The sequence below is a fragment of the Talpa occidentalis genome, unplaced genomic scaffold (genome assembly GCF_014898055.3).
Source record: "Talpa occidentalis isolate TD23 unplaced genomic scaffold, MPIMG_talOcc4v2.1 talOcc4.12, whole genome shotgun sequence".
Classification (NCBI taxonomy): Eukaryota; Metazoa; Chordata; class Mammalia; order Eulipotyphla; family Talpidae; genus Talpa; species Talpa occidentalis.
The window spans coordinates 61,016,457-61,030,616 of record NW_023601212.1 but is presented as its reverse complement, the minus strand read 5'-3'; the positions used below and the strand labels follow the sequence as shown (position 1 = coordinate 61,030,616).

Here is a 14,160-nt window from a genome sequence, read left to right as displayed (position 1 = left end):
TTTTTTTCCTTTGGAAATTTTCAAGTTTCTGTTTGCTGTTCCAAAAACTTGTTTTCACTGAAAGGACATTTGTATCAATTGGTTCCAATTCCAGTTCTTTTCTTTTCAGGGCAAATATTTTCTTTATAAATTATAAAATTAAATTTTAAACAAACACAGATATTTTTCATCACAGTCAATACTTGAAAGATAAGTTTGACCTTTTTAAAATTACTAATATTATATAAAACCAAAAATGGTGATGAAGGGTGTAGGTATTTTTATGGAAACTATTGCTAAACTATTTGTTTAAACTGTTTATTGTTTGGATAAAAGGATTATTTTATGGTAAGCATAATTAGTATATAAAGATTGGAATTTTCAAAAAATAAATGTTTATAATTTCAAAAGTTTTTAATAAGATTATTTAAATAACAATATTTGATAATGTGTCTAAAATATTTGATAAATGAATCATATTTATGAATGTGCCTGTTAGATAAAGCAATGCAGGCCTTTAGATAAATTAAAAGTTAGATTGGAATTACTATAATTCTAGGAGGACTTCAGGGAAGGGTACATAAATTTTCAGATTTCTCTAAGAATCCTCATAGCCATGTTATTTTTTTACAATGCATCTTAAATGCAAAAGCAATGAATGTCAGTCATATGAGGGAAGTCCCCTCACCCCTTAGTCCTCCAAATCCTGGTTATTCCTTGCTGTCATCATGCAAGTTATTTATTATGGACTTAGACAACTTACATAGACATAAGCATACTCTGTAGGCAGCTACTGAGCTGATTCAGAGTTAAAAACAAAGATAAAGAGCTACATATAAATTAAGATAGGTTTATTGTTGTTTTTAATCAAGAAGCATCTTTAAAAGCTTACTTTTTTTTAAATGGTGGTTTAATTTCACATTAATCTTACATTGTTTTGTAATGTTTATTATAATGCTATCTGAGGTGAAAAGAGACTCTAAGTTGCAGGGAGAATTTAAAGGTAATAACAGGTAAAGAAGAAGAGACCAGGAAGAATAAAAATGAAAATAGCATAAGCAGGTACAGCTGAATCCTGTCTGCTAACTTAGATCTGCTAGGTTAGAATAGGCTGAGTTTTCTCCTATATTCTGGTTGTTTCTTGCAAATTGGAGATGCAAATATATAGATGCCCCCTTTGCTTCCCTGTATATTGACGACAATCACGGCTCAAATCCGTGAGACATCATCAGAGTGTAAGCTCACAAGCAAGCCCGTGTTTTCAGACTTCATTTATATCTCTCACAGTCCACCTTCGACACTAAATAAATATTTGTTGAATGAACTAATGAAATGTCTGTCACAAAGTGCCAGACTACAGCCGAGACTAGCCTCACAGGCTTTCTGGGGCATGTTTCACACATACCTTTTCACAAGTTTGGTTGCCTGCCTTTCTAGCCTCAGCCAATTCGAAGTGAATGATGGGGAGCGGGGAAAGGCTCTCGGTGAAAACATTCTCTGTAATGTGGGGCGGAAAAGTCAAAGCTGCATTGCCATGGAAACAGTATTTTCATAATGATGACTTGACTCACTAAGAAAAATTATAGTTTTTACTTTTTGTATAATGTAGTGGGAAATTGGATAGCCATAGAAAGATGCTTAACAGGGGCAAGCTCTGGTTATCATGGAAAAAATCACTATACACATCTATAGAATGTCTCTAGTGTGCTCCAAGAGTGAGAAAAGACACAGCAACCACCTTCTTTTCTCTGCTGTTTGTTTACTTACATATGACTGCTGGAATACTTTGGATTTCTATTGTTCTACTATTAAAGCATTGAAGTCATCAACCTTATTTAGATGGTTTCAATGACAATCCAAGAAGCCTATGACAGAATTAAATAGGAGATTTAAGAATGAGTCAGAAATAAAACATGAAAAAGAGCCATCCCAGCCAAGTGCAGAGCTTCCATAGTGGATGATGTAAAGTAAGGTGAGAATTGTTTCTGATTTCACTATTTCATTCTCTCACCTGTCAAAATATTGAGTCTTTAAGAGAAAGCTTTTAAACTCCTATTTTGTAGAGCAGTGTATTTCTTGAATGCCATGCAAATGCAAGAAAACATTTGCATTTGCTTTCTTACACAAGAAAGTTATGATATTAATTTTTATAAACAATTTCACATTTGCAGTGCTGAATTGTTATTTTTTATTGTCTAAATTGTATTAGATTTCTCAACCCATTTGGAATAAAATGGCACTAAGATGGTCTAGCCATTGTATTTTTCAGACGAAAGCTGGTTTCCACAATATTATTCACATTTTGTAAACAGCATCAGTGAACCTGCACATAAAAGGTTAAATGTTTGCAGACCATTCTTTTTTGCCTCAAAGATCAGAGACAAATTACTATTTTTATTTTGCATTCCCTTGATGAGGATAATGATAAACAGCTGTCACTTCAGTGCTTAGACTACAAAGGATCCTATTGCAATCCTGTAATTTAAACAAAGAAAAAATACATAGTCCTACACACTATACAGACTGAAAAGAGCACAACAGAGAATTTGGTTAGAATTGAGTTAGACGAAAGTCAGTATTTGCCCTCTGCAATTTCTCCGTTAAAAGAAAAATTCTATCTATGTACGTTTTCCTCCATTCATCATAAGTGTGTTAGAAGGGACTATTACTCCTTCTTTCTGTTTAAATTCAGGAAGAAATCTAATTTGCATTCTAAATTCTATAACGCCCCATCATGTCTATGGATTATCAGAAAAAATAAGACTGGCCTGTGATCATGTGATTACCAGTATTTTCAAAAGCTAAAGAGAATTTCACATGGTTTTACTAGTTATATTGGAACACTTCTTTTTTCTATAATGTGGTTAATTAAATTGTTGAGTGTCCTTTCTTCACTCTAACACTTTGCTTACTAATTGCATCTGGTTTCAAAAAGTGAAAGTCAGTATCCTTTACATATTTTGATATGCAAAAACTAATGCAAGGCTAAATGTTAAGAATAGTGTGTAATGGGGAAATTCAGCATTTCCATATGAAATTGTGATTGATGATATAATTTCCTATTCCTGGAGGCTCTTTTAATAAGTACTCTTCATTTTGCTTTTCTCTTTTGGTTCAGCCTTGTATTTTTTTTGGTAAATGTCAGTCCTTTATTAGCATTATTATTGACACTTTTTGTATTTTTTATTTCTTCTGTGAAATTAACTTGGATGTATATCATGGATGTCTCGCCGTTTCAAAATACTTTTCTTGATGTTTTTTTATATCTGGAAAGGAAAAACTTGGTTTAACATTGCATTTCTTTTACATTTACTGAGCAGACTTCAGTTCAGACTCTTACCAGGCCCTTCTGTACATTGACGATAACGTCTCCTAAAATAGTGGTACAGATCTAAGTAAAATGCTTAGCGTAGTACCTAGACCTGTGCACAACACTTAGCACCTACTAAAATGACTAGTGACTGTTGCTGAGAAGTAGTAAGTTGATGCTGCAATGCCATCACTCCCTTCTGTTAAATATAATAGCAAAATAAAGTATATTCTTTAGATGAAGCTGAATTGTATCTATTATGGAGGTTTATACTACATTATGTAAAAGATGTTGTCTTCACAAATCTGTAGGACATCTGTTCTCATTTATGTGTATAATTTCATGATCACCTTGTCCTTACTGTTATCAAGCAGTAGTGATCCTAACTCAGCAACTTGAGATTTCTTGGTCTCCAGTTTCTTTAACAAGTGGGCACTCTTAGAGACCCTAAAATTCATGGAAGCAGCTTCCTTGATTTAGGTAACTCTTTTGTATGGGTTTGTAGTGTTAACTTCTCCTTCTTTTCCTGTGCGTTGAGCTCTGTGCTAGGTGCTAAGAAGGGCAAAATAAACAGGCCCGTAGGGTCTAATAGAGAGAGAAGCAAAAAAAATAAGCTGGATATTAAATAGGAATATTGAATACTGGACACAGCTAAAGTCAGAGGTGAAAGGAGAGTTGAGAGCCACCAGGAGCTTGTCTAGAAGAAATAATAGGGAGCAGGGTTTTGAAAGATGAAGGGTCTTCACATGTAGGAGGGGGAGGTGCCAGATAAGAGGAATTGCTTGCGGAAAACATGGCAGTATAAATTTAAATATAGAGTTTGGCATTTTTATACTGCTTGAATTAAGTACTTTATGCTCAAATTTTTCATCTTAAATTTTCATAATGCATATTGAGAGTCAACTCATGCTTATCCCGTAAGTAGTCAGAAAAGAAGGAAATAAACTAACATTCATTGGGAACCCACAGAACCTTTGGCTAAGACTCTTCATGTGCATTTCTCATTTAGCTGCTACAAGTTAAACAGGAAAGGATAAGCCAACTTTAAAGATGGGAAAGCAGAGTCTCAGCCACCACAAGTATCTGAAAAGTGAACACAGGACAGAGTAATACACGAGAAAACCTGAATTTGAATCTAAAGTTTTCACTTTCAAATACCCTTAATATGACATTGTAGTTTACTGCTGATTCTTGGAATTCAGGATAAGGGTAGAGCATATTTGCTATGGTTGTTACATCCTGAAGAGAATTTTGGGGACATGATTGATTTTTTTCACTACCATGTCTGACCTTGCCTGCCTCTACACTTCACCATCTTAAGGTCTCAGGGATTTTTTTGTCTGTTTAATCCCATGATCTATTGCACCTATATCACAAATTCATAATAAAAATGAAAAAACTGCATAAGACTTGAATTCTTTCTTCCAATGGTCAAATGCCATTTTACAAGAAACGGTATATGAGAACCACTGTCATTTTAGAAACTTCCATTCCTCTTGCTGTAGTAGCCGTAAGATGCCCCAGAAACGTCTTGAAACTGTCCCCTTAAAGCATGGCCTTTATACTCTGAGGATTGGAAAAGGACTATTTTTTTAGACAGAGCATATATTATTTTAATATTTTAAAGTATTTTAGGTATTTCTGAATGACAATAGCCTATAGAAATGAGTAGAAATAATTTCTTTGTTATTGTCAGTGCAAATACAAATATGCCTTTCACTTATGCATATTTGGACTCACAGGAAAAGCTTGTCATTTATGGATCTATTTAAACTATTTAGCACAGTGCTTTGCCTAGAACTGGCCGGATGATTGAAAACCTGGCAGATCAAAGTATGTACATTTCCAAAGAAAAGTACTTCATGTCCACATTGGAAGCAATAAATTATTTCCTTTTTTTTTGCATTCATAATTAAATCTTTCCAAACGCTAGAAAGTAGCCAGACCACTAACAATATTTGTATCATGTTCTGGGGTTTAGATGGTTCAACCTGACTTGAAATGGAGACCATTTGTTCTAAATTGATTTCAATGCCAAGCCAATAGGTCAGCCCTTAATGATGAAGATGCCATTCCAGCCCAGTCTCTGGTGGATAAGCCAAAATTAATTAACTCAAATCCCATAGTATAGAAAACAGATGCTTCTCTCATGTAGCACAAATAAATTCTTTGTGTATAGATGTGTTCTGTTTTAGTCAAAGAATAACAAGTTGGAAGTTAAAATGGTGAGTTTTTTGCAATGGAGCCAGCCTTTGGTAGTGATGACAGAAGCATGAATTTACATAACAAATTCCAGCAAGTGCATGGAAAAATGAATTATCCTCTATATCTCTTATTTTGGCTCTAGACCAGGCCTAGGAGATTTAGTGTTAAATCTGGGTTGATCCAAATGCTGATCCATTCCAGAGTAGACCTAGGAGTTCCAGAATAACACCAAGGTTATTTCTAATCTATAGAATCCCTAGAGACTCCTCCCAGAGGTTTACATCTGCATCATATATTTGGATTCAATTCTTTGGCCAGCTTACAGATGGCTCAGGATTAGATTGTTCTCTAGAGTTATGTTGTTAGGTGCGTTGTTTATCTGGCTATCCATTTCAACATTCATTCAGAATCAGAATACTTGCTTTACCTAGAAAAGTAAGTGGTATAATAACTGCATTGTTCCAGAATTAATGGATGTGCAATAAGATGAGGATGTTCCTGTTTAGAAAAGTAACTCCAAATACACATGAGTGAAGTTGATCATCTGATATTTGTTTTCCTTCTGCACAAATGAGAGATAATCTATGTTTTCTTTTCTTTCTGTTAGACTGACAATGATGAGAATGGCCAAGCAGAAAACTTTTCCATGGACCCACAGCTGGAGAGGCAAGTGGAGACCATTCGCAACCTTGTAGACTCCTACATGTCTATCATCAACAAGTGTATCCGAGATCTGATTCCAAAAACGATAATGCACCTTATGATCAATAATGTAAGTGACTATAAAATTTCTTCTATCAACTTCTAACCCAGCCAGTGTAGAAACTGCTCACATATTCTTCAATTTTTTAGTGATACTTTCTGATGGTTGAAATATTTATTAGCCACGTTCAACATTTACCATTCCAAGTGAGTAACCAGTGGAAGAGAACCTAGGAGAGAAACAAAATTTGGAGCTACAGTGCTGTGGTCATCCAGTATTGGTTATCTCCTCTAGAAGAGGAGATAAGGTGTAGCTCAGGTGAGGGTATAAATTACTCTTAAAGACAGTCAAAGCCAGATGCTCTGGCTCCTAGACCTTGAGATTAAAGGCAAAACATACATTTTTTTTTTTTTACAGAGAGAGAGAGGTATTAACATGTTTATTTTTCCCTTCTAAAAACTATGAATGCTTCTTACACCTGCCCATCCTATCCCCTTGGATAAAAAGTTAATCAGATTTGATTTTTTAAGGTAAGGATGATGTAACCACAAATCTCCAAGTATCCTACTGGACTAGCCCATCAATCAGTCTATATTATACAGAATCTCTCCCTTTTAATGGTTATTTTTATAGTAATAAGGATATGACACTGAAATTGTGTGGCCTAGTTTGGTTCTTTTGGTGGCTACTTGATTGAAGTATGAATAACAGCACATATTATTTGAGAAATTGCCTTTCAGATAAGCTAAGCTATAAAGGATTGTTTCATTGCAGTTTTTTCTGAATCTTGAAAAGTGTAATGCCAACAATTTTATTCCTTAATTATATTCTAAGGACATCTTCTTATTTAAATTAATGATTTAGTATAAGCATTTGCTTGTAACAAGTAAAAGTTAGATAGTTCTAAAAGAGCCCCACACTAGAAATCAGAAGAAACCCAGATTACAAAACTAGTTCTGCTACAGTTACCACTTAATTTAATTGAATCTGTTCCTCCATGTATGAAATACTAATCACACAAAATGTGCCTGGCTTAGGGATTCATTCCAAACGAGAGTAGATAGAGAAGTACTATGAAAAATACAATTGTAAGAAATGAATATGACTGTTTTAAAAACTATAAATAGCCTTTATCCATATTTCAAGATTCCTTTCAAAATTGCATTTCTAAATGTAACAACCCATTTATTGTTCACGGTCTATGAATTCCTTGACTAAAAAAAGTCCCAAGCACTTATGTGAATAATTTTGTTTCTATTTAGATCCATATTCATAAACATTTTGTGTCCTGAAACAAAGTAGAATATGTTCAAGTACCAGTAGCAAGTAAACAATATTTCTGTATTTTCAAGCTTGTCAAGGGCCTGCTGGGTGACCTGAAGCAAATCACCTCGCCCCTCTCTGAGTTGAAGTCAGTCACCTCTAAAGCTGAGTGAGAACACTGAGCTGCCTCACAGGATTGTCAGACAACATAATAAATGTGACTCTGTGCCATTTTGAAAAATATAAAGTACTAAACAAATAGTCTGTGTATTTTTAAAATTACCCTCTTAACTTTACTTAAATAAGTTCAGGTTGTTTTGCCGTGGTGTATCCAGGCACTTGCTTATTTAAACATTTTCCTGATTAAGTATCATTTATCTTTTCACTGTTTTACGGAGAGTCATTAGTGCTGCCATCAGTTCAAACGTTGCTTTGCTCTGCACTACATTAAATCATCAGCACAGGAAATAGCACTTCCTGTCTGTAGCTGTGAGGAGTAGCCTGACACAAATTAGTTAAAGGGGGGTAGGGGGGACCCCATGGCAAATCTAGCCTACTTTCACCTTCTCAGAAAAGGTACATACAGAAAGAAACATAGGGGTAATTCCCCTCAGTTCTCGCTGCTATGCTAGTTTGGTAACATAATGGTCAAACCCCCACCTACAGGCACTCATTCATAGAGGTAGAGCTCTGCTCTTGTCTTGAGAGGGACCTCATGTCAGAGTCATGAGAAAGAAGACTCCAATTAAGACCTGATCTCCAAGGTCAAACTTTGAAGCAGAAACTACTAGGAATGTGGAAAAGTAAAAACATCAGGCAGTGCTGCTTTCTTATGAAACTAATAGTTATCTGTGTTTAAAATTTATAATGTAGAATCTACGAGAAAATAATTTCACATCTTTAGTTATATATTTTAATTGTATATATAAAAATATAGATCCCTTTTTAAAAATGTACTCATATGGTGATAGCATCTACTTGCACAGACCACTGAACACTTTTTAGATTATTCCAGAAGCACCCTGTGGAGTATGAGGATCTAAAACAGTGAACATACAGCATAGTATCATTCTTGTGTGTTTCTTCTTCTTATTATTATTATTATTATTTGATCTAAAATGAAGTGTTCTTCAAGTAAGAGAATTAATCATTGAATTACAACTAGAAAATGAATACCTTGACTCTCACTCTAAATTCCATCCACTTAACCCCACTGCTTCTATAAATGGCTTTGAGTGAAAAAGCTAGTTGTTCCTGCAGAACCAGTAAATACCTAAAAGGGGACCCTCTATTTCTGGCCTATCAAAAGTGATGCTGTAGCAATTTCTCTTTGAAATGGGAATGGCTATTCTGCCTTCTGAAAAAGAATATGTTTCAGCCAACTTTCATAAAGTTCAGAATTTGGTGGGCAGTTTCCTTTGAAAGTTTACATTAAGTGTTCTGCCACTCAAGTCTCCATATGGAATTGTTTAAGAAGTTTAAAGCCAGCAATAAATGCCTTGCCTCAGACATACTGTAAGCCTTTGTCTATTGAAATGCAGCAGCTGTTTCATTGCTTAAACATACCAGGTAACAGCGGCACAAAGAAATAGCAAGTTTATGACAGGCAGGCATTCTGGACGGGCTACAGTCAAAGCAGCAAGTTCTGCTCTGGACTTTAGAGTTAGCACACATGAAAACACCCCAGGGCAAGGACACTCTGATGGCCTCCTCTCTGTGGCTCACCCAGCAGAAGTTCTCCATCAGACTGTCAGGAAAGTGGGTTCCAGCTTTACTCTAAAAGTGTGAGCAGCAAAGTAGCACAAAATTCTGTGTTTCAACCCATGGCCAACCACCAGTTTGAGTATTCATTATTTTCCCCAGACTTAATTTTTTTTTAAAGATTTATTTATTTTTATACAAGAGCTGGGGTATAGGCCAGAGGCGCAGGAGGGTGAGAGGATTCACCAGAGACAGAGAAGGGAGCAAAACAGGCAGATGACTGAAATACACTGCTGAGGAGAGCAGCGGGCGCAACAGGAGAGGTCTGCCATGCCATGTGGGAATCTCCCTGGCCAGCCGGGAATCGAACCCACACTGCAGAGGCTGCAGAGAGGCTCACAGCGCTGTGGTCACCCCACTGCACCACTGGGGAGGCCTATTTTCCCAAGACTTTAAATGAAAAATGGAGGCTCTGAAGAGTTAAGAGATTCTCCTAAGATTACACAGCTGGAGGGTGGCAGAATCAAGTTTAAAATCCAGTTCTTCTCATTCACTGATATTCTCTCCATTCCATCTCAGATAATACATACGCCAGGATCAGGAGAACTATGTCAGCCTTCTAAAATGAGAGGGCTCTGCCACCCATAGGGTATACTTCTGGCGGACCTTCCCGGAGGGTTTGTTTTACTTGAAGACTTCATTAGGTTTGTTTGAATGTGCAAAATACTGTTGTAAATCTTAAGCAGTATGTTATTTAAAATACTGCTCCTCGTATTCAGACAAACCCAGATAATAGGAAATAAAATATAAAAGATTTTTATGGTACTTTTTCAGAAACAAATATGAACCTAGAGGCATTTCACACTTGGACTATGTGCAGCAGCTTGAGCCCCTACCCCTGGAGGCCAAACTCACTCTCCGTGGTCAGTGGCACTTTGGAAAATTAGTAACATGTGCCCTAGTTGCAAAACTTACTATAACTTTAATGTGTGTGAAGTAGGGTGTTATTTTAAATGTTCATTATTGGTGGAGAGAGTACATCTTAAATACCAGAGCATGAATTTGTTTCCACGGGTCAAGAATTCAGCCTTCTGCGCAAGAAACAGATCATGACCAGAACCCCAGAGGCCCCCCTTTTGCTCCCTCCAGCCCCCATTTCTCCCCACCAAGGGGAACACCCCTGATTTCTCACACCATAGATTAGTTCCGTCTGTTCTTCGTCTTGGGAATCCTACAGTATGTGCTCTCTGTTGTGACTGTTTTTGTTTGACGTTATGTTTGTGAGTCAAGGGATGTTCCTTTTTTGAAAAGGAAAACTTTGTCAGCCTTTACCAGAACTAAGTCCCTGGGAAAAGGAATAGAGCATTAAGTAGGTATGAGAGAACAATGAGAAATCAGAGAATGGAAATTGGAATCGAATTTGGAAGCCCCTCTCCAAAACGAAGCAAGTTTAAGATTCAGTTACATTTGTCTGTGTCCTTCACGTGAAAGACCGATCCTGTGTTCCACACTGCAGCCCTCCCAGCCAGAAATTTAGATTTTAAGGAAATGGTTTCCTTAGTAACTGAACTGTATGCAAACTCTAAAAATGGCTCTTCTGGTCGAGAGGCTTCAAAATGGTCTCAATAATAAAGACAAAGAAGGCTTAAGATCCAGGAAGATCGCAGATCGCTAGAGAAGGGTTAAACTAAGAAAGAGGAAAACATGTGGAACGCTTTTAATGACCTCACATTCCTTTACACTGAGCAGAACGACATGGTGCAGCCATGCCTGTTTATCTAGCTGAAGAGTTTGAAATGGAATGAGGTTTTGTGTGTGAAAAAATTTTTTGCAAACCATACAAGATGTATAGGTTATAAGGTGTTATAATTAAAAGCATAAATATTATTTCAGATCTCACATCCAAGTATATTTAATTTATGTAATGTCCTATGAGATATTTTCTAAATGCTATCATATAAAAGGGATCCACTTGGCCTCTAATTGTCGCACAGAATCCTTGATTTAAATATTTGTACCACTGATATACAAACGGCTCAGAAAGTCCCTGAAGTGTCTGGAAACTCCCCAGAGTCCCGCCCCCACCCCCACCTTTTGTTCCAAACTCCAGTGGTAGCATCACAAAACTAGACTAGCAGCAGCAGGAGAAGAGTCTTTCTAAAATCTACTTGCAAAATAAAACTTTAACCTACATTCTATATAGACCTCTGTCACTTGATGCCTGTGTTCTTGCAGTCTGTGATCTACCTCTACATGCCCAATGACAGCTCAGCCTATAGGCTGTAAAAATAAAAGCTTTTGTTTATTGAGCCCTAACTGAAGGCGAGGCCTCGTGCTAGACAATTAATTTTCATGTGTTCATTTAATCCTCACAACTCTTGAGACAACCACTACTGTTCTCCTCACTGAACAGATCAGGAACCTGAGACTCAAAAGAGTTTGTTACTTGCCCAAGAACAATAAGTGTTACAGCTAGGATGCAAATTCAGAAGTGTCTGATTCCAAAGCATCTGCTCTTAACCACAGCACTGTAGTGCTATTGCTCTCATGCTAATAATACTCATATTATTTCAGAACATTGCCAAATCTTTTGGATGGTAGGCAAGTTTTAGTGTGTAACATTCTGATGTGGAAGAGTTGATTCAAGGCAGATCTTTGATCAGAATGCTGAAACAGGCCTTTATTATTTTATTTCGTGGTTTGTTTGACAATTGCTTCTTAATTCAGATCTGCTTTAAATCTATTCTTGGAAAGATCTTCTTTTAAATTGTGTCTAATAGATTCTAAGTGATACTCCAGTAAGATGTAAAGCTTCTAAAGAGCTTAGCCCAGCTGATGATCACTGCCAGGAAAGTTGTCTGGTTTTGAATTTGAGTTGCACCATTTATCCAAATGCACACACACACAACACTGGAGGATTTGTGCAAATGTCCATGACTTCTTGGTTATGTGCAAGTGTGTTTAGAAGTGAATAAATCTGAGGAGAGGAATGAATCATTCTTTAGGTCAAATTTACTGACTTTCCTCTAAATCTTGACTTTTTTCTTGAGTTCTGATTTTTTATGCTTCTACTTACCCAAATTTCAATATTTGAGGTGTCTGATTGTTCCTCTCTTTCTTGCCCTTCACATTAAAATTGCACCAAGTCCGACTGCCTTTTCCTTCATAATATCATCTTTATGTGCCCATTTTTTCCATTCCATTGAAACCTTCTTAAACTCTTCACATCTCATTAAATGATTTACAATCGTCTCTAATAGATTTATCTCTACTACCACCCTTTTTCTCCATCACATCCAGATTCATTTTATTATAACTCTTTTATTGTCTCATTTATTTGGGTCTCCCATGACTTCCTATTGTCAAGAGGATCAAGTTCAAACACTTTTCCTTGGCTTTTCAAGCCTTCACCCATGGCCCCAGGTTACCTGGCCAAATGTACCTTCCAACAACTGCTGCTCAGAAACCTTCCACTCCTCCAAAATATTCCCCAAATATACCTTTATATTAGATTATTTCCATATTTGAATCCCTCTTGCTTTACAAGATACATGGAGAAGACACTGCTTATTCCTCCCCAGTGAGGCTGTTTTAGCTGAGCTTTTTTGATTGGTGGAATTATTAATATGTTTTGATACCTTTAAAAATAACAGGGCTATGTGTTTTCTTGTCATCTCTGAGTTAGAAATTTAGCTGCAACCCAGGAAATTTGAGCATCTGAGGGGTGTTCCATTATCTGTCTGAATTTGTAACAAACATACTTGTCTTTGACTTTGTTCGAGATAGCCAGTAACTTTACATGAGTATTAGTTTTCTCATTTAACAGAAAAACTGAAAAAGCAAAGATGATTTATCTTCCAGGCTTAAGTTCATTAGTAAATTTGTTGCATCACTGTGAAATAATGATACTTAAAGAGCAACTGTCTCTTCTAAGCTTTCAATCAAAGTGAAGTAATGAGGTAATAAAAAAGCTCTAGACCTCAAGTCAGAAGACTTTAGGTTAGCTGTCTGACTTTGGGCATGTTACTTAAACTCTCTAAACTTGAGTTTCTTTATCTGTAAATTTGGGATAATAATGTTTCATAAGTATGAGGTGAGAATTAAGGCATGTAACTTGTGAAGGCACTAGGGACATGCTATATTTCATTGATTCTCAGATTTCCTTTTCTTCACATTTAATACTTCTGAGGTGAAGACACATCTTACACTCAATGGTACCTGAACATTATGTCTCTGTTTAGTTGAAGGTGTTTTTTCATTCTTAACTGCACATCATGTAGTCTCGTGTCTTAAAATCAATGGTGTCGAGCCTCCCCTGTGGGGCAGCGGTTGAGCACTGGGCTGCAAAGCTGCCTGCAGCCTCTGCAGCACCTGTTCAATCCCCGGCCATTGGTGACGGCCCCACATGGCACACAGACCTCCCCTGCCGTGACTGTTGCTCCCCTCAGCAGTGTACTTCGTCAGTCTGCCTGTTCTGCTCCCCGCTCTGGCTCTGGTGAGTTCTCTCACCCTCCTGTGCTTCTGACTGCCCCCAGTGCTTGTATAAATAAATAAATAAATCTTTAAAAAAAAATCAATGGTGTCTTGGATTTGATGAGATAAGGCAGTTGATGCCATCTCCCACAGTCAGTTAGCATCTCCCCTAAGACCTGTGGGTATTGCTATTTCAGTTTGGGTTTAGACCTCATGTAGGTCCTCATCACTATTAAGTAGCTTCTATCGTAAATCTTCAGAGCGCAGAGAATGCATCACTTTCCTTTTGTTAAGTCAATTTGCATAATTATATAAAGTTCTGTATTTTTAAAATATTCACTTACTGGTGCTAATTCCATTTTTGAGATACATTGAAACCCAACGTGATAACAATACTCCAGTGGCTTTGGTAAAGCACTGGGAGTTCCAAAGAGTGGGTCACATGGTATAACACAGGTCCCTTTACAGCAGTGTCAATCACTTCTGGACCTTCCCTGATCTGTAAGCCAAGCAGTCTCAGGCAACT

The 14,160-nt window shown here is 36.8% G+C and overlaps 1 protein-coding gene across 7 annotated transcripts in view; it reads left to right on the top strand.

The window, feature by feature from the left end:
• The window catches only part of DNM3 (dynamin 3), a 513,949-nt gene that overhangs the window by 469,309 nt on the left and 30,480 nt on the right, over nucleotides 1–14,160 (top strand). For all 7 annotated transcript variants that reach the window (XM_054693472.1, XM_054693473.1, XM_037506477.2 and 4 more), the window contains one exon: nucleotides 6,102–6,266. In XM_054693472.1, the coding sequence (XP_054549447.1) occupies nucleotides 6,102–6,266 (165 nt within the window). The remainder of the gene's footprint in view (nucleotides 1–6,101; nucleotides 6,267–14,160) is intronic.